The sequence below is a fragment of the Oncorhynchus mykiss genome, chromosome Y (genome assembly GCF_013265735.2).
Source record: "Oncorhynchus mykiss isolate Arlee chromosome Y, USDA_OmykA_1.1, whole genome shotgun sequence".
Classification (NCBI taxonomy): Eukaryota; Metazoa; Chordata; class Actinopteri; order Salmoniformes; family Salmonidae; genus Oncorhynchus; species Oncorhynchus mykiss.
In genome coordinates, this window is record NC_048593.1 from 46552617 (window position 1) to 46578480 (window position 25864).

General features: G+C 42.2%; 2 protein-coding genes across 2 annotated transcripts in view; one reads left to right on the plus strand and one right to left on the minus strand.

Annotated features, from left to right (window-relative positions):
- The window catches only part of LOC118945337 (phosphatidylinositol transfer protein alpha isoform-like), a 59931-nt gene extending 48548 nt beyond the window's left edge, over positions 1 to 11383 (plus strand). Inside the window, exons 11-12 of the mRNA XM_036968152.1 lie at positions 4434 to 4528; positions 10667 to 11383. Coding sequence (XP_036824047.1) covers positions 4434 to 4481 — 48 coding nt within the window. The 3' untranslated portion in view covers positions 4482 to 4528; positions 10667 to 11383. The remainder of the gene's footprint in view (positions 1 to 4433; positions 4529 to 10666) is intronic.
- Positions 11384 to 14814: 3431 nt separating this feature from the next.
- LOC118945322 (probable ATP-dependent helicase PF08_0048) lies at positions 14815 to 16182 on the minus strand. Its single transcript, XM_036968046.1, has 2 exons — positions 15630 to 16182; positions 14815 to 15510 (listed from the first exon to the last, which is right to left on the minus strand). The coding sequence occupies exons 1-2, from the start codon at positions 15697 to 15699 to the stop codon at positions 14927 to 14929; spliced, it is 654 nt and encodes a 217-aa protein (XP_036823941.1). The 5' UTR covers positions 15700 to 16182; the 3' UTR covers positions 14815 to 14926.
- Between the last annotated feature and the right edge of the window lie 9682 nt (positions 16183 to 25864).

Below are 25864 nucleotides of genomic sequence, written 5' to 3' on the forward strand. Positions count from 1 at the left end.
GGGGGAGGAGAGAGGGGGGATGAGAGATGGGGAGGAGAGATGGGGGAGGAGAGATGGGGGAGGAGAGAGGGGGGAGGAGAGAGGGGGAGGAGAGATGGAGGAGAGATGGGGGAGGAGAGATGGGGGAGGAGAGAGGGGGAGAGATGGGGGAGGAGAGAGGGGGGAGGAGAGATGGGGAAGGAGAGAGGGGGGAGGAGAGAGGGGGGATGAGAGATGGGGAGAAGAGATGGGGGAGGAGAGATGGGGGAGGAGAGAGGGGGGAGGAGAGATGGAGGAGAGATGGGGGAGGAGAGAGGGGGAGAGATGGGGGAGGAGAGAGGGGGGAGGAGAGAGGGGGGAGGAGAGATGGGGAGGAGAGATGGGGGAGGAGAGAGGGGGGAGGAGAGAGGGGGGAGGAGAGAGGGGGAGAGAGGGGGGAGGAGAGATGGGGGAGGAGAGATGGAGGAGAGAGGGGGGAGGAGAGATGGGGGAGGAGAGATGGGGAGGAGAGAGGGGGAGAGAGGGGGGAGGAGAGATGGGGGAGGAGAGAGGGGGAGAGAGGGGGGGAGGAGAGATGGGGAGAGAGGGGGGGGGAGAGATGGGGGAGGAGAGAGGGGGAGAGAGGGGGGAGGAGAGAGGGGGAGAGAGGGGGGAGGAGAGATGGGGGAGGAGAGATGGGGGAGGAGAGAGGGGGAGGAGAGATGGGGAGGAGAGGGGGGGGGGGAGAGAGGGGGAGAGATGGGGGAGGAGAGGGGAGAGGAGAGGAGAGGAGAGGAGAGGAGAGGAGAGGAGAGGAGGGGGGAGGAGAGGAGGGGGGAGGAGAGGCAAGAGGAGAGGAGAGGAGAGGGGGGAGGAGGAGAGAGGGGGAGAGATGGGGGAGGAGAGGAGAGGAGAGGAGAGGAGAGGAGAGGAGAGGAGAGGAGAGGAGAGGAGAGGAGAGGGGGGAGGAGGAGAGAGGGGGAGAGATGGGGGAGGAGAGAGGGGGGAGGAGAGATGGGGGAGAGAGGGGGGAGGAGAGATGGGGGAGGAGAGAGGGGGGAGGAGAGAGGGGGGAGGAGAGATGAGGGAGGAGAGATGGGGGAGGAGAGAGGGGGGAGGAGAGAGGGGGAGAGATGGGGGAGGAGAGGAGAGATGGGGGAGGAGAGGAGGGGGGAGGAGAGGAGAGGAGAGGAGAGGGGGGAGGAGACCCCTGTAGTTGTTTCTATGTGAAACCTGTGGATTGGAAAATATGGGTTTTATCTACAAATGCCATATCTTAATTTGATCATCCTGTTGTTGCAGGAATTATTCTGAAGGAAGTGCACACTTTGTGTATTCACGGTTTTAGAAAAGCCATCTAAAGTTTGTAATTTCAACTTTAACATTTCAGACTTGATTTGCCCTAATGAAAAAGTCACCAACCCCTACAAAATCATTTCCACCGACTATAATCCACATAACAGTTCACATTTCTTGTTGCTGCAGGATTATTTTCCTGCTGTAGCAAACTGTCTCAAATTAAGATATGGCATCTGTATACAGTTGTGAGTTTCTAGTGTGTCTAATCGAAACTATGAGGGTTTAAGTCGGTTAAATTTAAACTGGGTTAACATTAAACTGGGTTAACATTAAACTGGGTTAACATTAAACTGGATTAACATTAAACTGGGTTAACATTAAACTGGGTTAACATTAAACCGGGTTAACATTTAACTGGGTTAACTTTAAACTGATCAATAATTGTTGGGAAGGGAGGGGGCGATGACGTCAAAGTTGCCCCAACTTTCAGGATTCCAAAACTAGTTTGAAAGATTGCCTGCCCTGTGAGTTCTGTTATACTCACAGACATAATTCAAACGGTTTTAGAAGCTTCAGAGTGTTTTCTATCCAATAATAATAATAATATGCATATATTAGCAATTTAGTACAGATTTTGATGCAGTTCACTATGGGCACACAATTCATCCAAAGGGGAAATACTGCCCCCTATCCTTAAACTGGGTTAACATTAAACTGGGTTAACATTAAACTGGGTTAAGATTAAAATGGGTTAACATTAAACTGGGTTAACATTAACATTAAACTGGGTTAACATTAACATTAAACTGGGTTAACATTAAACTGGGTTAACATTAAACTGGGTTAGCATTAAACTGGGTTAACATTAAACTGGGTTAACATCAAACTGGGTTAACATTAAACTGGGTTAGCATTAAACTGGGTTAACATTAAACTGGGTTAACATTAAACTGGGTTAGCATTAAACTGGGTTAACATTAAACTGGGTTAACATTAAACTGGGTTAACATTAACATTAAACTGGGTAAATATTAAACTGGGTTAACATTAAACTGGGTTAACATTAAAATGGGTTAACATTAAAATGGGTTAACATTAAACTGGGTTAACATTAAACTGGGTTAACATTAAACTAAGTTAACATTAAACTAAGTTAACATTAAACTGGGTTAACATTAAACTGGGTTAACATTAAACTGGGTTAACATTAAAATGGGTTAACATTAAACTGGGTTAACATTAAACTGGGTTAACATTAAACTGGGTTAACATGAAAATGGGTTAACATTAAACTGAGTTAACATTAAACTAAGTTAACATTAAACTGGGTTAACATTAAACTAAGTTAACATTCAACTGGGTTAACATTAAACTGGGTTAACATTAAACTAAGTTAACATTAAACTGGGTTAACATTAAACTGGGTTAACATTAAACTCAGTTAACATTAAATTCAGTTAACATTAAGCTGGGTTAACATTAAACTAGGTTAACATTAAACTGGGTTAACATTAAACTGGATTAACATTAAACTAAGTTAACATTTAACTGGGTTAACATTAAACTAAGTTAACATTAAATTCAGTTAACATTAAATTCAGTTAACATTAAACTAGGTTAACATTAAACTGGGTTAACATTAAACTGAGTTAGCATTAAACTGGGTTGACATTAAACTGGGTTAACATTCAACTGGGTTAACATTAAACTGGGTTAACATTAAACTGGGTTAACATTAAACTGGGTTAACATTAAACTGGGTTAACATTAAACTCAGTTAACATTAAATTCAGTTAACATTAAACTGGGTTAACATTAAACTAGGTTAACATTAAACTGGGTTAACATTAAACTGGGTTAACATTAAACTAAGTTAACATTTAACTGGGTTAACATTAAACTAAGTTAACATTAAATTCAGTTAACATTAAATTCAGTTAACATTAAACTAGGTTAACATTAAACTGGGTTAACATTAAACTGAGTTAGCATTAAACTGGGTTGACATTAAACTGGGTTAACATTAAACTGGGTTAACATTAAACTGGGTTAGCATTAAACTGGGTTAACATTAAACTGGGTTAACATTCAACTGGGTTAACATTAAACTGGGTTAACATTAAACTGGGTTAACATTAAACTGGGTTAACATTCAACTGGGTTAACATTAAACTGGGTTAACATTAAACTGGGTTAACATTAAACTGGGTTAACATTAAACTGGGTTATTATTAAACTGGGTTAACATTAAACTGGGTTAACATTAAACTGGGTTAACATTAAACTGGGTTAACATTAAACTGGGTTAACATTAAACTGGGTTAACAGTACTTACAGTAAGTGAAGGGTTAATCATCTCACATCTGAATAACAGACTGAAATATGTAACCAGCCATCTGAGAGAGACACAAAAGATGCAGCAAAGCACAAGCAGGGCCATTCAGGCCTCTGTGTGTGTGTGTGTGTGTGTGTGTGTGTGTGTGTGCTCCACTAAGTACTCACAGGTCAGTGATGTAACCGTTCCTCATGCATTCCTCTCTCTTTCTCTTTCTCTCTCCCCCGTCTCTCTCTCTCTTTCTCTCCCCCTCACTCTCACCCCCCCCCCTCTCTCTCTCCCCCCCCTCTCTCTCTATTTCTCTCCCCCTCTCTCGCTGTCTCTCTTTCTCCCCCTGTCTCTCTCTCTCATTCACTCTCTCTCTCTCTCTCTCTCTCTCTGTCTCTCTCTCTGTGTCTGTTCCTCCCCCACCCCTCTCTCTCTCTCTCTCTCTCTCTCTCTCTCTCTCTCTGTGTCTCTCTCTCCCTCCCTCTCTCTCGTTCTCCCTCCCTCTCTCTCTCTCTCTCTCTCTCTCTCTCTCTCTCTCTCTCTCTCTCTCTCTCTCTCTCTGTGTCTCTCTCTCCCTCCCTCTCTCTCGTTCTCCCTCCCTCTCTCTCTCTCTCTCTCTCTCTCTCTCTCTCTCTCTCTCTCTCTCTCTCTCTCTCTCCCTCTCTCTCTCTCTCTCTCTCTCTCTCTCTCTCTCTCTCTCTCTCTGTGTCTCTCTCTCTCTCTCTGTGTGTCTCTCTCTCCCTCTCTCTCTCTCCCTCTCTCTCTCACTCTCTCTGTGTCTCTCTCTGTCTCTCCCCCCCTCTCTCTCTCTCTCTCTCCCCCTCCCCCTCTTTCTCTCCCCATCTCTCTCTAGATGAGGGTGAAGGATCCAGTGAAAGGCATGGTGGCTCTGGAGGACTGATGAGACTGGAGGCAGACAGACAGACTGACTGACTGACCCTGCTGCTGGTAAACACATTCTAACTAATCTCAGAAACCCAGAAAACTAAAATATCTTGCATCAATGCTCCATTAGGTTCTGTGGGTAGATGTATTGAGAAAAAATGCTAAGGCGACTAGCCAAGTCTCCACCCCTCCCTAAAATGAATTTTACTTAGGGCCCCCAAAAGGCTAGGGCCGGCTCTGACTACATGTGTGGGTATGGATGTGTGTACGCAGTGGCTGCTACAATCCTGCTACAATCCATCATGATGTAGTCCTATAACCTAACTCACTACGGTAAGACAGCCTGTTCCTGGTCAGACAGTCACTGGTCCATCAGATGTTGCCTTATATACTGTACCCCAATGGTCATTTTATCTTTTTAAAGTGTTCATTTGGGGTTGGCCAATAGGGGGCGATGTTTTATGGGTACAGAATCAGGATAGAAAGAAGGTGGACCCAACCCAACTATCCACAAGAGATTTGAATCTGCACTAACAGTAGTTATCTTATGGAACCACACAGTACAAACAACACCGTACAAAACAACACCGTACAAAACAACACAATACAAAACAACACAGTACAAAACAACACAGTACCAAACAACACAGTACCAAACAACACAGTACCAAACAACACCGTACAAAACAACACAGTACCAAACAACACAGTACCAAACAACACTGTACCAAACAACACAATACAAAACAACACAGTACAAAACAACACAGTACAACACTGTACCAAACAACACAAAACAACAGTGTACCAAACAACACAAAACAACACTGTACCAAACAACACAAAACAACACTGTACCAAACAACACAAAACAACAGTGTACCAAACAACACAGTACAAAACAACAGTGTACCAAACAACACAGTACAAAACAACACAAAACAACACTGTACCAAACAACACAAAACAACACTGTACCAAACAACACAAAACAACACTGTACCAAACAACACAAAACAACACTGTACCAAACAACACAAAACAACAGTGTACCAAACAACACAGTACAAAACAACAGTGTACCAAACAACACAGTACAAAACAACACAAAACAACACTGTACCAAACAACACAAAACAACACTGTACCAAACAACACAAAACAACACTGTACCAAACAACACAAAACAACACTGCACCAAACAACACAAAACAACAGTGTACCAAACAACACAGTACAAAACAACACAAAACAACACTGTACCAAACAACACAAAACAACAGTGTACCAAACAACACAGTACAAAACAACACAATACAAAACAACACAAAACAACACAAAACAACACAAAACAACACTGTACCAAACAACACAAAACAACACAGTACCAAAACAACACAAAACAACACAGTACCAAAACAACACAAAACAACACTGTACCAAACAACACCATACAAAACAACACAATACAAAACAACACAAAACAACACAATACAAAACAACACAAAACAACACTGTACAAAACAACACAGTACCAAAACAACACAAAACAACACAAAACAACACAAAACAACACTGTACCAAACAACACAAAACAACACAGTACCAAAACAACACAAAACAACACAGTACCAAAACAACACAAAACAACACTGTACCAAACAACACCATACAAAACAACACAATACAAAACAACACAAAACAACACAATACAAAACAACACAAAACAACACTGTACAAAACAACACAGTACCAAAACAACACAAAACAACACAGTACCAAAACAACACCGTACAAAACAACACCATACAAAACAACACAATACAAAACAACACAGTACAAAACAACACCGTACAAAACAACACAGTACAAAACAACACAAAACAACACAATACAAAACAACACAAAACAACACAATACAAAACAACACCATACAAAACAACACAAAACAACACAGTACAAAACAACACCGTACAAAACAACACCGTACAAAACAACACAAAACAACACAATACAAAACAACACAAAACAACACTGTACAAAACAACACAGTACAAAACAACACCGTACAAAACAACACAAAACAACACAATACAAAACAACACAAAACAACACAATACAAAACAACACAAAACAACACTGTACAAAACAACACAGTACAAAACAACACCATACAAAACAACACCGTACAAAACAACACAAAACAACACAATACAAAACAACACAAAACAACACAATACAAAACAACACAGTACAAAACAACACCGTACAAAACAACACAGTACAAAACAACACAGTACAAAACTACACAAAACAACACAATACAAAACAACACAAAACAACACAATACAAAACAACACAAAACAACACCATACAAAACAACACAAAACAACACTGTACAAAACAACACAGTACAAAACAACACCATACAAAACAACACCATACAAAACAACACAAAACAACACTGTACAAAACAACACAGTACAAAACAACACCATACAAAACAACACAATACAAAACAACACAAAACAACACTGTACAAAACAACACAGTACAAAACAACACCATACAAAACAACACCATACAAAACAACACCGTACAAAACAACACAAAACAACACAATACAAAACAACACAAAACAACACAGTACAAAACAACACCATACAAAACAAAACAATACCAAACAACACAATACCAAACAACACCATACAAAACAACACAAAACAACACAGTACAAAACAACACCATACAAAACAACACAATACAAAACAACACAAAACAACACAATACAAAACAACACAATACAAAACAACACAAAACAACACAATACAAAACAACACCATACAAAACAACACAAAACAACACAGTACAAAACAACACCGTACAAAACAACACCGTACAAAACAACACAAAACAACACAATACAAAACAACACAAAACAACACTGTACAAAACAACACAGTACAAAACAACACCGTACAAAACAACACAAAACAACACAATACAAAACAACACAAAACAACACCATACAAAACAACACAAAACAACACTGTACAAAACAACACAGTACAAAACAACACCATACAAAACAACACCATACAAAACAACACAAAACAACACTGTACAAAACAACACAGTACAAAACAACACCATACAAAACAACACAATACAAAACAACACAAAACAACACTGTACAAAACAACACAGTACAAAACAACACCATACAAAACAACACCATACAAAACAACACCGTACAAAACAACACAAAACAACACAATACAAAACAACACAAAACAACACAGTACAAAACAACACCATACAAAACAAAACAATACCAAACAACACAATACCAAACAACACCATACAAAACAACACAAAACAACACAGTACAAAACAACACCATACAAAACAACACAATACAAAACAACACAAAACAACACAATACAAAACAACACAATACAAAACAACACAAAACAACACAATACAAAACAACACAATACAAAACAACACAAAACAACACAATACAAAACAATACAATAAGTACAAAACAACACCATACAAAACAAAACAATACAAAACAACACAAAACAACACAACACAAAACAACACAATACAAAACAATACAATAAGTACAAAACAACACCATACAAAACAAAACAATACCAAACAACACAATACCAAACAACACCATACAAAACAACACAAAACAACACAGTACAAAACAACAGTACAAACAATACAAAACAACACAAAACAACACAATACAAAACAACACCATACAAAACAACACAAAACAACACAGTACAAAACAACACCGTACAAAACAACACCGTACAAAACAACACAAAACAACACAATACAAAACAACACAAAACAACACTGTACAAAACAACACAGTACAAAACAACACCGTACAAAACAACACAAAACAACACAATACAAAACAACACAAAACAACACAATACAAAACAACACAAAACAACACTGTACAAAACAACACAGTACAAAACAACACCATACAAAACAACACCGTACAAAACAACACAAAACAACACAATACAAAACAACACAAAACAACACAATACAAAACAACACAGTACAAAACAACACCGTACAAAACAACACAGTACAAAACAACACAGTACAAAACTACACAAAACAACACAATACAAAACAACACAAAACAACACAATACAAAACAACACAAAACAACACCATACAAAACAACACAAAACAACACTGTACAAAACAACACAGTACAAAACAACACCATACAAAACAACACCATACAAAACAACACAAAACAACACTGTACAAAACAACACAGTACAAAACAACACCATACAAAACAACACAATACAAAACAACACAAAACAACACTGTACAAAACAACACAGTACAAAACAACACCATACAAAACAACACCATACAAAACAACACCGTACAAAACAACACAAAACAACACAATACAAAACAACACAAAACAACACAGTACAAAACAACACCATACAAAACAAAACAATACCAAACAACACAATACCAAACAACACCATACAAAACAACACAAAACAACACAGTACAAAACAACACCATACAAAACAACACAATACAAAACAACACAAAACAACACAATACAAAACAACACAATACAAAACAACACAAAACAACACAATACAAAACAACACCATACAAAACAACACAAAACAACACAGTACAAAACAACACCGTACAAAACAACACCGTACAAAACAACACAAAACAACACAATACAAAACAACACAAAACAACACTGTACAAAACAACACAGTACAAAACAACACCGTACAAAACAACACAAAACAACACAATACAAAACAACACAAAACAACACCATACAAAACAACACAAAACAACACTGTACAAAACAACACAGTACAAAACAACACCATACAAAACAACACCATACAAAACAACACAAAACAACACTGTACAAAACAACACAGTACAAAACAACACCATACAAAACAACACAATACAAAACAACACAAAACAACACTGTACAAAACAACACAGTACAAAACAACACCATACAAAACAACACCATACAAAACAACACCGTACAAAACAACACAAAACAACACAATACAAAACAACACAAAACAACACAGTACAAAACAACACCATACAAAACAAAACAATACCAAACAACACAATACCAAACAACACCATACAAAACAACACAAAACAACACAGTACAAAACAACACCATACAAAACAACACAATACAAAACAACACAAAACAACACAATACAAAACAACACAATACAAAACAACACAAAACAACACAATACAAAACAATACAATAAGTACAAAACAACACCATACAAAACAAAACAATACAAAACAACACAAAACAACACAACACAAAACAACACAATACAAAACAATACAATAAGTACAAAACAACACCATACAAAACAAAACAATACCAAACAACACAATACCAAACAACACCATACAAAACAACACAAAACAACACAGTACAAAACAACAGTACAAAACAACACCATACAAAACAACACAATACCAAACAACACAATACCAAACAACACAGTACAAAACAACACAATACCAAACAACACAGTACAAAACAACACAATACCAAACAACACAGTACAAACAACTGTTCTTCTGAATGTTTATGGAACCTGTTAGTATAGAATATATCTCTTAGTATAGAATATACCTGTTAGTATAGAATATATCTCTTAGTATAGAATATACCTGTTAGTATAGAATATATCTCTTAGTATAGAATATATCTGTTAGTATAGAATATAGCTGTTAGTATAAAATATATCTCTTAGTATAGAATATACCTGTTAGTATAGAATATACCTGTTAGTATAGAATATACCTCTTAGTATAGAATATACCTCTTAGTATAGAATATACCTGTTAGTATAGAATATATCTCTTAGTATAGAATACACCTGTTAGTATAGAATATTTTTTTATATTGAATATACATGTTAGTATAGAATATACTTGTTATATAGACTTTTCCTGTTTTAGAGAATATACTTGTTTTATAGGATATACCTGTCAAACAGAATATACCTGTTAAATAGAATATACCTGTTAATTGATTATCATTATTTATACAACTCTCTCTCTCTCTCTCTCTCTCTCTCTCTCTCTCTCTCTCTCTCGCTCTCTCAGATCAGAACTGTAAACCTGACAGACACCAACGGATTCAACGCTCCTCCCCCACCTCCTCTTCCTCCTCGTCCTCCTCTTCCTCTCTGTCAACAGAGCTTCTCCGCCCCCCCTGGTCCCGCCCCCCTCCCCAGATTGGTACAGTCTGCCATTAAGACAGACAGTCAGTCCTAGTGTACATACCCACTATATATAGTGTATGGGGCAATAAGGCCCAGCTGTGAGTGTGGAGATGTATTATAATATAAACAGGGTTTTTAAAGCATCAGTTCGTCCGTATTAAAGGTTGTCAGTTTCTTTTCAGGACCAAGCTGTATTCTGATCAGTGTTGTTTTGATCTCGTTGTGACTGTTGTTTTAATTGATTGTTTGTTTTCGATGGGTCATCCCGTCTTCTGATTGGTTGAACACCACACCTCCTCCTCTTCATCTTCCAATCACGTTATTTGTATTCCCCTCTTCTTCATATCAACCATTAAACAACTGACAGATTGTGGCAACAAACAAAAAAAAGGTGCCAGGTAGGCGGACCTTATACCTCACGGCCAATAGAATGGTTCAAAAGGGACAAACGACGCCTACCTGGCCTGCGGTTGGTGGAGGGTGAAGTTGCCCCTATAAGCTGATCTTGGGTCAGTTTTGCAGGTTCAAATCCAATAAAACTTTATTAGTCACATGCTTTGTAAACTACAGCTGTAGACTTAACAGTGAAATGCTTTCTTACGGGCCATTTCCCAACAACGCAGAGAGAAATATTTAGAAATAATAGAAAACTAATAACACAAGGAATAAATACACACTGATTAATGATACCTTGGCTTTATACACGGGGTACCGGTACCCAATGGTATAAAGTACTAAAGATACTTTAAAGTACTACCTAAGTAGTTTTTTTGGTTATCTGTACATGAATTAAATTAATGTACGATTTATATTTTTGACAACTTTTACTTTTACTTCACTACATTCCTAAAGAAAATAATGTACTTTTTACTCCGTACATTTTCCCTGACACCCAAAAGTACTTGTTACATTTTGAATGGCTAGCAGGACAGGAAAATGGTCTAATTCACGCATTTAAAGAGGAAAATCCCTGGTCATCTCTACTGCATCTGATCTGGCAGACTCACTAAACACAAATGCTTTGTTTGCAAATTATGTGTGAGTGTTGGAGTGTGCCCCTGGCTATCTGTAATGATGTCTGAGTGTTGGAGTGTGCCCCTGGCTATCTGTAATGATGTCTGAGTGTTGGAGTGTTCCCCTGGCTATCTGTAAATGATGTCTGAGTGTTGGAGTGTTCCCCTGGCTATCTGTAAATAATGTCTGAGTGTTGGAGTGTGCCCCCTGGCTATCTGTAAATGATGTCTGAGTGTTGGAGTGTTCCCCTGGCTATCTGTAATGATGTCTGAGTGTTGGAGTGCCCCTGGCTATCTGTAAATGATGTCTGAGTGTTGGAGTGTTCCCCTGGCTATCTGTAATGATGTCTGAGTGTTGGAGTGTGCCCCCTGGCTATCTGTAATGATGTCTGAGTGTTGGAGTGCCCCTGGCTATCTGTAAATGATGTCTGAGTGTTGGAGTGTTCCCCTGGCTATCTGTAAATGATGTCTGAGTGTTGGAGTGTGCCCCCTGGCTATCTGTAAATGATGTCTGAGTGTTGGAGTGTTCCCCTGGCTATCTGTAATGATGTCTGAGTGTTGGAGTGCCCCTGGCTATCTGTAAATGATGTCTGAGTGTTGGAGTGTTCCCTGGCTATCTGTAATGATGTCTGAGTGTTGGAGTGCCCCTGGCTATCTGTAAATGATGTCTGAGTGTTGGAGTGTTCCCCTGGCTATCTGTAATGATGTCTAAGTGTTTGAGTGTCCCCGTGGCTATCTGTAAATTATGTCTGAGTGTTGGAGTGTTCCCCTGGCTATCTGTAATGATATCTGAGTGTTGGAGTGCCCCTGGCTATCTGTAATGATGTCTGAGTGTTGGAGTGTTCCCCTGGCTATCTGTAATGATATCTGAGTGTTGGAGTGCCCCTGGCTATCTGTAAATGATGTCTGAGTGTTGGAGTGTTCCCCTGGCTATCTGTAATGATGTCTGAGTGTTGGAGTGTTCCCCTGGCTATCTGTAAATGATGTCTGAGTGTTGGAGTGTGCCCCTGGCTATCTGTAATGATATCTGGGTGTTGGAGTGTTCCCCTGGCTATCTGTAATGATGTCTGAGTGTTGGAGTGTTCCCCTGGCTATCTGTAATGATGTCTGAGTGTTGGAGTGCCCCTGGCTATCTGTAAATGATGTCTGAGTGTTGGAGTGCCCCTGGCTATCTGTAATGATGTCTGAGTGTTGGAGTGTTCCCCTGGCTATCTGTAATGATGTCTGAGTGTTGGAGAGTTCCCCTGGCTATATGTAATGATGTCTGAGTGTTGGAGTGTTCCCCTGGCTATCTGTAATGATGTCTGAGTGTTGGAGTGTTCCCTGGCTATCTGTAATGATGTCTGAGTGTTGGAGTGTGCCCCCTGGCTATCTGTAATGATGTCTGAGTGTTGGAGTGTTCCCTGGCTATCTGTAATGATGTCTGAGTGTTGGAGTGTGCCCCCTGGCTATCTGTAATGATGTCTGAGTGTTGGAGTGTTCCCCTGGCTATCTGTAAATGATGTCTGAGTGTTGGAGTGTTCCCCTGGCTATCTGTAATGATGTCTGAGTGTTGGAGTGTGTCCCTGGCTATCTGTAATGATGTCTGAGTGTTGGAGTGCCCCTGGCTATCTGTAATGATGTCTGAGTGTTGGAGTGTTCCCCTGGCTATCTGTAATGATGTCTGAGTGTTTTTTGCAAACAAGAAAACTCTGCCGTCTGGTTTGCTTAATAGAAGGAATTTGAAATTATTTATACTTTTACTTTTACTTTTGATACTTGAGTATATTTTAACAATTACATATATTTTTGATAATTAAGTACATTTTAAACCAAATATTTTTTTACTTTAACTCAAGTAGTATTTTACTAGGTGACCTTTACTTTTACTTGAGTCATTTTCTATTAAGGTGTCATTACTTTTACTCAAGTATGACAACTGGTTACTTTTTCCACCACTGCCAGTACCGAGTCGATGTGCAGGTGTACGATGTAATTGAGGTCGATGTGTACATATAGGTAGGGATAAAGTGACTAAGCAACAGGATAGATAATAAACCGTAGCAGCAGTGTATGTGAAGAGTCCCAAAAAAAAGTTAGTGGTATAACGTTCAATGCAGATCAATCTGGGTAGCTATTTAACTAACTATTTAACTAACTATTTAACTAACTAACTCTTATGCCTTGGAGGTCGAAGCTGTTCAGGATCCTGTTGGTTCCAGACTTGGTGCATCGGAACCGCTCGCCATGCGGTAGCAGAGAGAACTGTCTATGACTGGGGTGGCTGGAGTCTTTGACTATTTTTAGGGCCTTCCTCTGACACCGCCTGGGATAGAGGTCCTGGATGGCAGGAAGCTTGGCCCCAGTGATGTACTGGGTCGTACGCACTACCCTCTGTAGTGTCTTACGATCAGATGCCAAGCAGTTACCATACCAAGCGGTGAAGCAGCCAGTCAAGATGCTCTCAATGGTGCAGCTGTAGACCTTTCTGAGGATCTGAGGGCTCATGCCGAATCTTCTTCCTGAGGGGAAAGAGGCGTTGTCATGCTCTCTTCACGACTGTATTGTGTGTGTGGACCATGATAATTCCTTATTGATGTGGACACCGAGGAACTTTAAACTCTCTTACTCGCTCCACTACAGCCCCATCAATGTGCTTGGCTCTCGGTTTCCTGTAATCCACGATCCTTTATCTTGTTGACGTTGAGGGAGAGGTTGTTATCCTGACACCACACTGCCAGGTCTCTGACCTCCTCCCTATAGGCTGTCTCATCAGGCCAATCACCGTCGAGTCGTCAGTAAACCTAATGATGGTGTTGGAGTCATGCAATCGTGGGTGAACAGGGGGTACAGGAATCACCCCTGAGGGGTCCCCTTGTTGAGAGTCAGCGTGGTGGATGTGTTGTTACCTACCCTTACCACCTGGGGGGGCGGCCCGTCAGGAAGTCCGGGATCCACTTGCAGAGGGAGGTGTTCAGTCCCAGGGTCCTGAGCTTAGTGATGAGTTTGAAGGGCACAATGGTGTTGAATGCTGAGCTATCAATGAGGGATCATAGCTTTCACCTGGATTCACCTGGTCAGTCTATGTCATGGAAAAGACCAAGTGTTCCTAATGTTTTGTACACTCAGTGTATAATGTCCTTATTCAGTCATGATTCTGAAAAGCATAGGATATTACAGTTGTTGGGGTCTTGTTGATAGGATAGTCTCGAATGGATCTCGTCCAGGTTGTTGGGGTCTTGTTGATGGGATAGTCTCGAATGGATCTCGTCCAGGTTGTTGGGGTCTTGTTGATGGGATAGTCTCAAATGGATCTCGTCCAGGTTGTTGGGGTCTTGTTGATAGGATAGTCTCGAATGGATCTCGTCCAGGTTGTTGGGGTCTTGTTGATGGGATAGTCTCGAATGGATCTCGTCCAGGTTGTTGGGGTCTTGTTGATGGGATAATCTCGAATGGATCTCGTCCAGGTTGTTGGGGTCTTGTTGATGGGATAGTCTTGAATGGATCTCGTCCAGGTTGTTGGTGTCTTGTTGATGGGATAGTCTCAAATGGATCTCGTCCAGGTTGTTGGGGTCTTGTTGATGGGATAGTCTCGAATGGATCTCGTCCAGGTTGTTGGGGTCTTGTTGATGGGATAGTCTCGAATGGATCTCGTCCAGGTTGTTCTCCAGTGTACAATAGAACAGCGGAGAGGAGGAGGAGGAGGAGACGAGGAAGATGAGGTTGTAGAGGTGGTTTATTTAGCTCGTCTGCCCCTCTTCCTCTTTCCAGTCCCCGTGGATTAGGGCCTGGTCCGGAACGAGCAGTACATCCACAGCTGCCGACTCGTTGAAGTAGAAATCTTAATCCAAATCGAGGTTAGTGATCGCTGTTCTGATGTCCAGAAAATGTTTTCGGTTGTAGGAAATGATCTCGGAAACATTATGTAAAATAAATAAGGGGGGGGGGGGGCAGAATTGGTCAGGAGCCTGCAAGACAGCAGCTATCCACTGCAGTCCCGTCATTTTCGGTTATGACTGGGGGAGGGGAAGCTGATCCTAGATCTGTCCCTAGTGGAAACTTCACCCTGGTGCAGTGTGGTCGGAGCTCAATCAAGTTCATCCAATCCCTCCACCCTCCACACCATCATAAGCCCCGTCCACTGCCAGGGTTGCTGGGAGTTGTAGGCGTCTGTTTGGAGTGTGTGTCCTCTCCTGTTTTCTCTGCTGTATCCAGCGATAGCAATAATTCCTCTCACTCTACCTTTCTCTTTCTTTCGTTCTCATTTTTCTGTTATTATCGATCCCCCCCCCCCCCCCCCATCCTTCTTGTTCACAACCCAGGCTAGGTTTGGTTCCTGTAGTGGTGTGATGTGTGTGTGTGTGTGTGTGTTTGGTGTAGTCGTCTGTATTACAGTATTTGTTCTGTTTAGGGGGTGGTAGGTGGGAAGGGGGATAGGAGGGGGAGGTTGTAGGTAGGGCGGAGAGTAGAAGGGTGGAAGGAAGAGTGTTCTCCAGACGCTCTTCTCCTCCTCCTCCTCCTCTCCTCCTCTTCTCCTCCTCCTCTCCTCATCCTCCTCTCCTCCTCCTCATCTTTTTCTCCTCCTCCTCATCTTCCTCTTCTCCTACTTTCCTCTTCCTTCTCCTCCTCTACTCCATCCTTCTCTTTCTCTATATCCTTATCTTCCTCCATCAACGCTGTCCATCCCTCCATCCATCTCTCCATCCATCGAGCATCTCTGGTTGTCTTCTGTGTGATATTCAGTATGTACTGATATTGTATATGTAAATAAAAATTAATGTAGATGAACACACATATTAATATATATATATATATATATATATATACTGTCCTGCCAGACCTACAGCACACCCATCCCCTCTACTCCTTACTCCCTACACCCTATTCCCTACACCATAGCCCCGACACCCTACACCCTAGGCCCTACACCCTACTCCTTACACCCTACACCCTAGCCCCTACACCCTACTCCTTACACCCTACTCCCTACACCCTAGCCCCTACACCCTACTCTCTAGCCCCGACACCCTAATCCCTACACCCTAGCCCCTGCACCCTACTCCTTACACCCTACTCCCTACACTGCTCCCTAGCCCCTACTCCCAACACTGCTCCCTAGCCCCTACTCCCTACACTGCTCCCTAGCCCCTACTCCCTACACTGCTCCCTATCCCCTACTCCCTACACTGCTCCCTAGCCCCTACTCCCTACCCCCTACTCCCTAGCCCCTACTCCCTACACTGCTCCCTAGCCCCTACTCCCTAGCCCCTACTCCCTAGCCCCTACTCCCTTCACTGCTCCCTTCTCTCCCAGGGACCACGTCTTGTTGACAGGACGGTGTATAGATATATTTTGTTCTGGATGTTGTAGTACTTCTGTCAATAATCTGAGCCGCTAACATCTCTCACTTAAAGGGGAAGTCCAGAGCTGGTCTCGGAAGTCCAGAGCTGGTCTCTTAAAGGTGAAGTCCAGCCATTGTCACTTAAAGAGGGAGTCCAGGTGGTCACTTATAAAGTCCAGATGGTCACTTAAAGGGGAAGTCCAGAGCTGGTCACTTAAAGGGGAAGTCCAGCCATTGTCACTTAAAGAGGGAGTCCAGGTGGTCACTTATAAAGTCCAGATGGTCAGTTAAAGGGGAAGTCCAGAGCTGGTCACTTAAAGGGGAAGTCCAGAGCTGGTCAGTTAAAGGGGAAGTCCAGAGCTGGTCACTTAAAGGGGAAGTCCAGAGCTGGTCAGTTAAAGGGGAAGTCCAGAGCTGGTCACTTAAAGGGGAAGTCTTGTTCAGAACTGGCATGTGTCCTAAACGGCACCCTATTCCCTATATAACTGGGAGGAAGATAATCAAATCCTCCTAAACCAATCAAATCCTCTTAAACCAATCAAATCCTCTTAAACCAATCAAATCCTCTCATACCAATCAAATCCTCTTAAACCAATCAAATCCTCTCATACCAATCAAATCCTCTTAAACCAATCAAATCCTCTTATACCAATCAAATCCTCCTAAACCAATCAAATCCTCTTAAACCAATCAAATCCTCTTAAACCAATCAAATCCTCTCATACCAATCAAATCCTCTTAAACCAATCAAATCCTCTTAAACCAATCAAATCCTCTTATACCAATCAAATCCTCCTAAACCAATCAAATCCTCTTAAACCAATCAAATCCTCTCATATCTCCATAAATGTATAGGGCATAGGGTCTACCAGGGCCCAATCCATTTAGCATTGGGCCCTGGTATTTATGGGACTACAGAGTCAGAAGACTCCCTTCACCTGGTGGGAGATGTTGGCTGTCAGAGATGACCTCATAGATATTAGTTCCCTGGGTTTGTAAACATAATAAATAATGAGTTCAGAACCCCAGACTGTTGATAATGAGTTCAGAACCCCAGAGTATTGATAATGAGTTCAGAGCCCCAGACTGTTGATAATGAGTTCAGAACCCCAGAGTATTGATAATGAGTTCAGAACCCCAGAGTATTGATAATGAGTTCAGAACCCCAGACTGTTGATAATGAGTTCAGAGCCCCAGACTGTTGATAATGAGTTCAGAACCCCAGAGTATTGATAATGAGTTCAGCACTCCAGAGTATTGATGTTTTTGTCTTCTCTCTCACTCTCCCGCTCTCTCTCTCCCTCTCTCTCTCTCCCTCTATCCCTCTCTCTTTCTCTCTCTTCCCCTCTCTCCCCCTCTCTCTCCCTCTATCCCTCTCTCTTCCCCTCTCTCCCGCTCTCTCTCTCCCTCTCTCTCTCTCCCTCTATCCCTCTCTCTTCCCCTCTCTCCCCCTCTCCCTCTCTCCCCCTCTCACTCCCTCGTTCTGTTTCTTTTACTGTGAATTTGTGCCTTTTTGTTATCTTTTCTTCTCTTCCAATTACACTACATTGGAAATGTGAAAAAGTCAATAAAATACTAAAAAAGAGGGCAGGTTGTTTTGTTCATTAAAACTAGACTGTCTGGTTGATGTTCTGATTGGTTCTCTTCAGCAGCAGCAATAACTGATCGTCATGGTTACCACCTCCCGCCTTAGACCTGGTGCGATGCCAAAGAAGATCCCCCTGAAACATGTTCCTCCTCTTCCAAGGTTCCCCCTCCTCTAGTTCCCCCCGCTGGAATGTCACATGACTTGGCAGCACACTCTAAACCCTAACAGCTACTCTCCTCCTGTCTGTCTCTCTCTCTCCCTGTTTCTCTCCATATCTCTCCCTCTTTGTTTCTCTCCCTCCTTCTCTCTCCTTCTCTCCATATCTCTCTCCCTCTTTCTCTCCATCTCTCCCTCTTTCTCTCTCTCCCTGTTTCTCTCCATATCTCTCTCTCACCCTCTTTCTCTTCATTTCTCTCTCTCCCCATTTCTCTCTCTGAGCCCAAATCCATCATTCCCAATCAGGGAGGAGGGAGCCTGGGGGACCCAGAGACAGAGAGAGAGCAATCAGGATGGGGACAGCAGAGAGATTAGTCTAAACCCTGATTAGAGCGAGAGTGGTGTAGGGAGGGAGGGAGGATGGGGGGGGGGGGGGGTAGGTTGGCAGCATTGGACAATTTGTCAGGATTTAGTTTTAAAAAAAGTTCAAATTCCAATTAAGGGAGGGGTGGTAGGGTTAGGAGAAAAAGAGAAGGAAAATATATATTTTCTATAAAAATATATTTAAAATAATATATATATTTACAATATATATATATGTATATATATCACAGGAGGTTGGTGGCACCTTAATTGGGGAGAACAGGCTTGTGGTAATGACTGAATCAGAACTAGTGGAATGGAATCAAATACATCAAACACATGGTTTCCATGGTTTCCATGGTTTCCATGGTTACCTGGTGTTTGATGCCATTCCATCCGTTCCGGCCATTATTATGAACCGTCTCCTAAGCAGCCTCCACTACTGTGTACCTGCCAGGCTCCAGTCCAGCCACGGCCACTACACTGAACCGTTCTCTCCTAAGCAGCCTCCACTACTGTGTACCTGCCAGGCTCCAGCCTCCCCTGATATATACATATATATATATATATACAGTGCCTTGCGAAAGTATTCGCCCCCCTTGAACTTTGCAACCTTTTGCCACATTTCAGGCTTCAAACATAAAGATATAAAACTGTATTTTTTTGTGAAGAATCAACAACAAGTGGGACACAATCATAAAGTGGAACGACATTTATTGGATATTTCAAACTTTTTTAACAAATCAAAAACTGAAAAATTGTGCGTGCAAAATTATTCAGCCCCCTTAAGTTAATACTTTGTAGCGCCACCTTTTGCTGCGATTACAGCTGTAAGTCGCTTGGGGTATGTCTCCATCAGTTTTGCACATCGAGAGACTGAATTTTTTTCCCATTCCTCCTTGCAAAACAGCTCGAGCTCAGTGAGGTTGGATGGAGAGCATTTGTGAACAGCAGTTTTCAGTTCTTTCCACAGATTCTCGATTGGATTCAGGTCTGGACTTTGACTTGGTCATTCTAACACCTGGATATGTTTATTTTTGAACCATTCCATTGTAGATTTTGCTTTATGTTTTGGATCATTGTCTTGTTGGAAGACAAATCTCCGTCCCAGTCTCAGGTCTTTTGCAGACTCCATCAGGTTTTCTTCCAGAATGGTCCTGTATTTGGCTCCATCCATCTTCCCATCAATTTTAACCATCTTCCTTGTCCCTGCTGAAGAAAAGCAGGCCCAAACCATGATGCTGCCACCATCATGTTTGACAGTGGGGATGGTGTGTTCAGCTGTGTTGCTTTTACGCCAAACATAACGTTTTGCATTGTTGCCAAAAACTTCAATTTTGGTTTCATCTGACCAGAGCACCTTCTTCCACATGTTTGGTGTGTCTCCCATGTGGCTTGTGGCAAACTTTAAACGACACTTTTTATGGATATCTTTAAGAAATGGCTTTCTTCTTGCCACTCTTCCATAAAGGCCAGATTTTTGCAATATACGACTGATTGTTGTCCTATGGACAGAGTCTCCCACCTCAGCTGATCATGGGCCTCTTGGCTGCATCTCTGATCAGTCTTCTCCTTGTATGAGATTAAAGTTTAGAGGGACGGCCAGGTCTTGGTAGATTTGCAGTGGTCTGATACTCCTTCCATTTCAATATTATCGCTTGCACAGTGCTCCTTGGGATGTTTAAAGCTTGGGAAATCTTTTTGTATCCAAATCCGGCTTTAAACTTCTTCACAACAGTATCTCGGACCTGCCTTGTGTGTTCCTTGTTCTTCATGATGCTCTCTGCGCTTTTAACGGACCTCTGAGACTATCACAGTGCAGGTGCATTTATACGGAGACTTGATTACACACAGGTGGATTGTATTTATCATCATTAGTCATTTAGGTCAACATTGGATCATTCAGAGATCCTCACTGAACTTCTGGAGAGAGTTTGCTGCACTGAAAGTAAAGGGGCTGAATAATTTTGCACGCCCAATTTTTCAGTTTTTGATTTGTTAAAAAAGTTTGAAATATCCAATAAATGTCGTTCCACCTACGTTGGGTTATTTTAATCCATGTGAATCCAACCTTCTGAACCCAGGGGTCTGTATGTGTTCTGAAGGCGCTGTACCCTACGTTGGGGTTATTTTAATCCATGTGAATCCAACCTTCTGAACCCAGGGGTCTGTATGTGTTCTGAAGGCGCTGTACCCTGCGTTGGGGTTATTTTAATCCATGTGAATCCAACCTTCTGAACCCAGGGGTCTGTATGTGTTCTGAAGGCGCTGTACCCTGCGTTGGGGTTATTTTAATCCATGTGAATCCAACCTTCTGAACCCAGGGGTCTGTATGTGTTCTGAAGGCGCTGTACCCTGCGTTGGGGTTATTTTAATCCATGTGAATCCAACCTTCTGAACCCAGGGGTCTGTATGTGTTCTGAAGGCGCTGTACCCTACGTTGGGGTTATTTTAATCCATGTGAATCCAACCTTCTGAACCCAGGGGTCTGTATATGTTCTGAAGGCGCTGTACCCTGCGTTGGGGTTATTTTAATCCATGTGAATCCAACCTTCTGAACCCAGGGGTCTGTATATGTTCTGAAGGCGCTGTACCCTACGTTGGGGTTATTTTAATCCGTTTGAATCCAACCTTCTGAACCCAGGGGTCTGTATGTGTTCTGAAGGCGCTGTACCCTACGTTGGGGTTATTTTAATCCATGTGAATCCAACCTTCTGAACCCAGGGGTCTGTATGTGTTCTGAAGGCGCTGTACCCTACGTTGGGGTTATTTTAATCCATGTGAATCCAACCTTCTGAACCCAGGGGTCTGTATGTGTTCTGAAGGCGCTGTACCCTGCGTTGGGGTTATTTTAATCCATGTGAATCCAACCTTCTGAACCCAGGGGTCTGTATGTGTTCTGAAGGCGCTGTACCCTGCGTTGGGGTTATTTTAATCCATGTGAATCCAACCTTCTGAACCCAGGGGTCTGTATATGTTCTGAAGGCGCTGTACCCTGCGTTGGGGTTATTTTAATCCATGTGAATCCAACCTTCTGAACCCAGGGGTCTGTATATGTTCTGAAGGCGCTGTACCCTGCGTTGGGGTTATTTTAATCCATGTGAATCCAACCTTCTGAACCCAGGGGTCTGTATATGTTCTGAAGGCGCTGTACCCTACGTTGGGGTTATTTTAATCCATGTGAATCCAACCTTCTGAACCCAGGGGTCTGTATATGTTCTGAAGGCGCTGTACCCTGCGTTGGGGTTATTTTAATCCATGTGAATCCAACCTTCTGAACCCAGGGGTCTGTATATGTTCTGAAGGCGCTGTACCCTACGTTGGGGTTATTTTAATCCATGTGAATCCAACCTTCTGAACCCAGGGGTCTGTATATGTTCTGAAGGCGCTGTACCCTGCGTTGGGGTTATTTTAATCCATGTGAATCCAACCTTCTGAACCCAGGGGTCTGTATATGTTCTGAAGGCGCTGTACCCTGCGTTGGGGTTATTTTAATCCATGTGAATCCAACCTTCTGAACCCAGGGGTCTGTATATGTTCTGAAGGCGCTGTACCCTGCGTTGGGGTTATTTTAATCCATGTGAATCCAACCTTCTGAACCCAGGGGTCTGTATATGTTCTGAAGGCGCTGTACCCTGCGTTGGGGTTATTTTAATCCATGTGAATCCAACCTTCTGAACCCAGGGGTCTGTATATGTTCTGAAGGCGCTGTACCCTGCGTTGGGGTTATTTTAATCCATGTGAATCCAACCTTCTGAACCCAGGGGTCTGTATATGTTCTGAAGGCGCTGTACCCTGCGTTGGGGTTATTTTAATCCATGTGAATCCAACCTTCTGAACCCAGGGGTCTGGATATGTTCTGAAGGCGCTGTACCCTGCGTTGGTGTTATTTTAATCCATGTGAATCCAACCTTCTGAACCCAGGGGTCTGGATATGTTCTGAAGGCGCTGTACCCTGCGTTGGGGTTATTTTAATCTGTTTAATTATCTACTTAACCCTGGTGTATTATAATCCATAGATAATATTATTCTTTCATTTTATGTACTCTTTTTCTTCTTCTTCTTCTCTTTCAAGTTTTAATGAGAATAATAAACATTTAAAACCTGTTCAGATACTAATGACGAATGACAGTGCTTTGCAAAATAATGCATTTATTAAAAAAAGCGAACAGATAAATAATTACAGTTCATATACAGTTTTTTTTGTGCATTTAAAAAAAAAATACTATTTCGTTACTGCCACTCAAATCTGTCCCCGTTGCATTTTAAATTGATGGGGCATTAATTACTACCACATTCCAGTTAAATGAATACCTACTAGGAAATCAATGTGACGGCAGCATGCGCAGGGGCTTTCTTTGTAAACACACAGAGAACCGTGGAGACGTTGGGAATCAAAGACACTCCAGAAATTGGTATTTTAATAGTTAAGCTAATGGCTTGATCAAATACAGCCTCTTACAAGACACGCCTCAGAATATGTTAATGACCTAGAAACAACAACACACCCAGTAGTGGTCAGAAGGTTTTCTGTGCTCCAAAATACAGTACGGTGCAGTGTAGGTTAGGGTTAGGACATACTGGACCATTCAAAAGCAGTTCTTTCCCGCCCACCCATTTTACCCACAAATGAAACAAACAAAAAAACGACTGGAATGTAACTTTTTTTTTTTGTTGGAGCGACTTCCTCCTGGCGCTGAATTACATAACATGAGAAACTCCCAAGCAGAGGCAGACTCCCAGGGGTATTTATACCGTACACATTAAACAGTGGAAAGCAGGAATCCACAGCCTTCAGCTAGAGGTGACTCCGTTGAAGATGAGGAAAGCCTGGGATCAGAGGCAGACTCCCAGGGGTATTTATACCGTACACATTAAACAGTGGAAAGCAGGAATCCACAGCCTTCAGCTAGAGGTGACTCCGTTGAAGATGAGGAAAGACTGGGATCAGTGGTGTTGGTCTCAGAGGTGACTCCCGTTGAAGATGAGGAAAGACTGGGATCAGTGGTGTTTGTCTCAGAGGTGACTCCTGTTGAAGATGAGGAAAGACTGGGATCAGTGGTGTTGGTCTCAGAGGTGACTCCTGTTGAAGATGAGGAAAGACTGGGATCAGTGGTGTTTGTCTCAGAGGTGACTCCTGTTGAAAAAGAGGAAAGACTGGGATCAGTGGTGTTTGTCTCAGAGGTGACTCCCGTTGAAGATGAGGAAAGCCTGGGATCAGTGGTGTTGGTCTCAGAGGTGACTCCCGTTGAAGATGAGGAAAGCCTGGGATCAGTGGTGTTTGTCTCAGAGGTGACTCCCGTTGAAGATATACCCCACAAGACACCCATCTATACCGCACAAGACATGCCACCAGAGGTCTCTTCACAGTCCCCAAGTCCAGAACAGACCATGGGAGGAGCACAGTACTACGTAGAGCCATGACTACATGGAACTCTATTCCACAGTACTACATAGAGCCATGACTACATGGAACTCTATTCCACAGTACTACATAGAGCCATGACTACATGGAACTCTATTCCACAGTACTACGTAGAGCCATGACTACATGGAACTCTATTCCACAGTACTACATAGAGCCATGACTACATGGAACTCTATTCCACAGTACTACATAGAGTCATGACTACATGGAACTCTATTCCACAGTACTACATAGAGTCATGACTACATGGAACTCTATTCCACAGTACTACATAGAGCCATGACTACATGGAACTCTATTCCACAGTACTACATAGAGTCATGACTACATGGAACTCTATTCCACAGTACTACATAGAGTCATGACTACATGGAACTCTATTCCACAGTACTACATTGAGCCATGACTACATGGAACTCTATTCCACATCTGGTAACTGATGCAGCAGTAGAATCAGATTTAAAAACAGATAAAAAAACACTTTATGGAACAGCGGGGACTGTGAAGAGACACACACATTGGCACAGACACATGCTTACACATACACGATAGCATACGCACTATACACACATGCACACATGGATTTAGTACTGTAGATATGTGGTAGTGGTGGAGTAGGGGCTTGAGGGCACATGGTCTGTGAATGGATTGTAATGTTTTTAAAATTATATAAACTGTCTTAATGTTGCTGGACCCCAGGAAGAGTAGCTGCTGCCTTGGCAGGAACTAATGGGGATCCATAATAAACCCCAGGAAAAGTAGCTGCTGCCTTGGCAGGAACTAATGGGGATCCATAATAAACCCCATGAAGAGTAGCTGCTGCCTTGACAGGAACTAATGGGGATCCATAATAAACCCCATGAAGATTAGCTGCTGCCTTGGCAGGAACTAATGGGAATCCATAATAAACCCCAGGAAGAGTAGCTGCTGCCTTGACAGGAACTAAAGGGGATCCATAATAAACCCCAGGAAGAGTAGCTGCTGCCTTGGCAGGAACTAATGGGGATCCATAATAAACCCCAGGAAGAGTAGCTGCTGCCATGGCAGGAACTAATGGGGATCCATAATAAACCCCATGAAGAGTAGCTGCTGCCTTGACAGGAACTAATGGGGATCCATAATAAACCCCATGAAGATTAGCTGCTGCCTTGGCAGGAACTAATGGGAATCCATAATAAACCCCAGGAAGAGTAGCTGCTGCCTTGACAGGA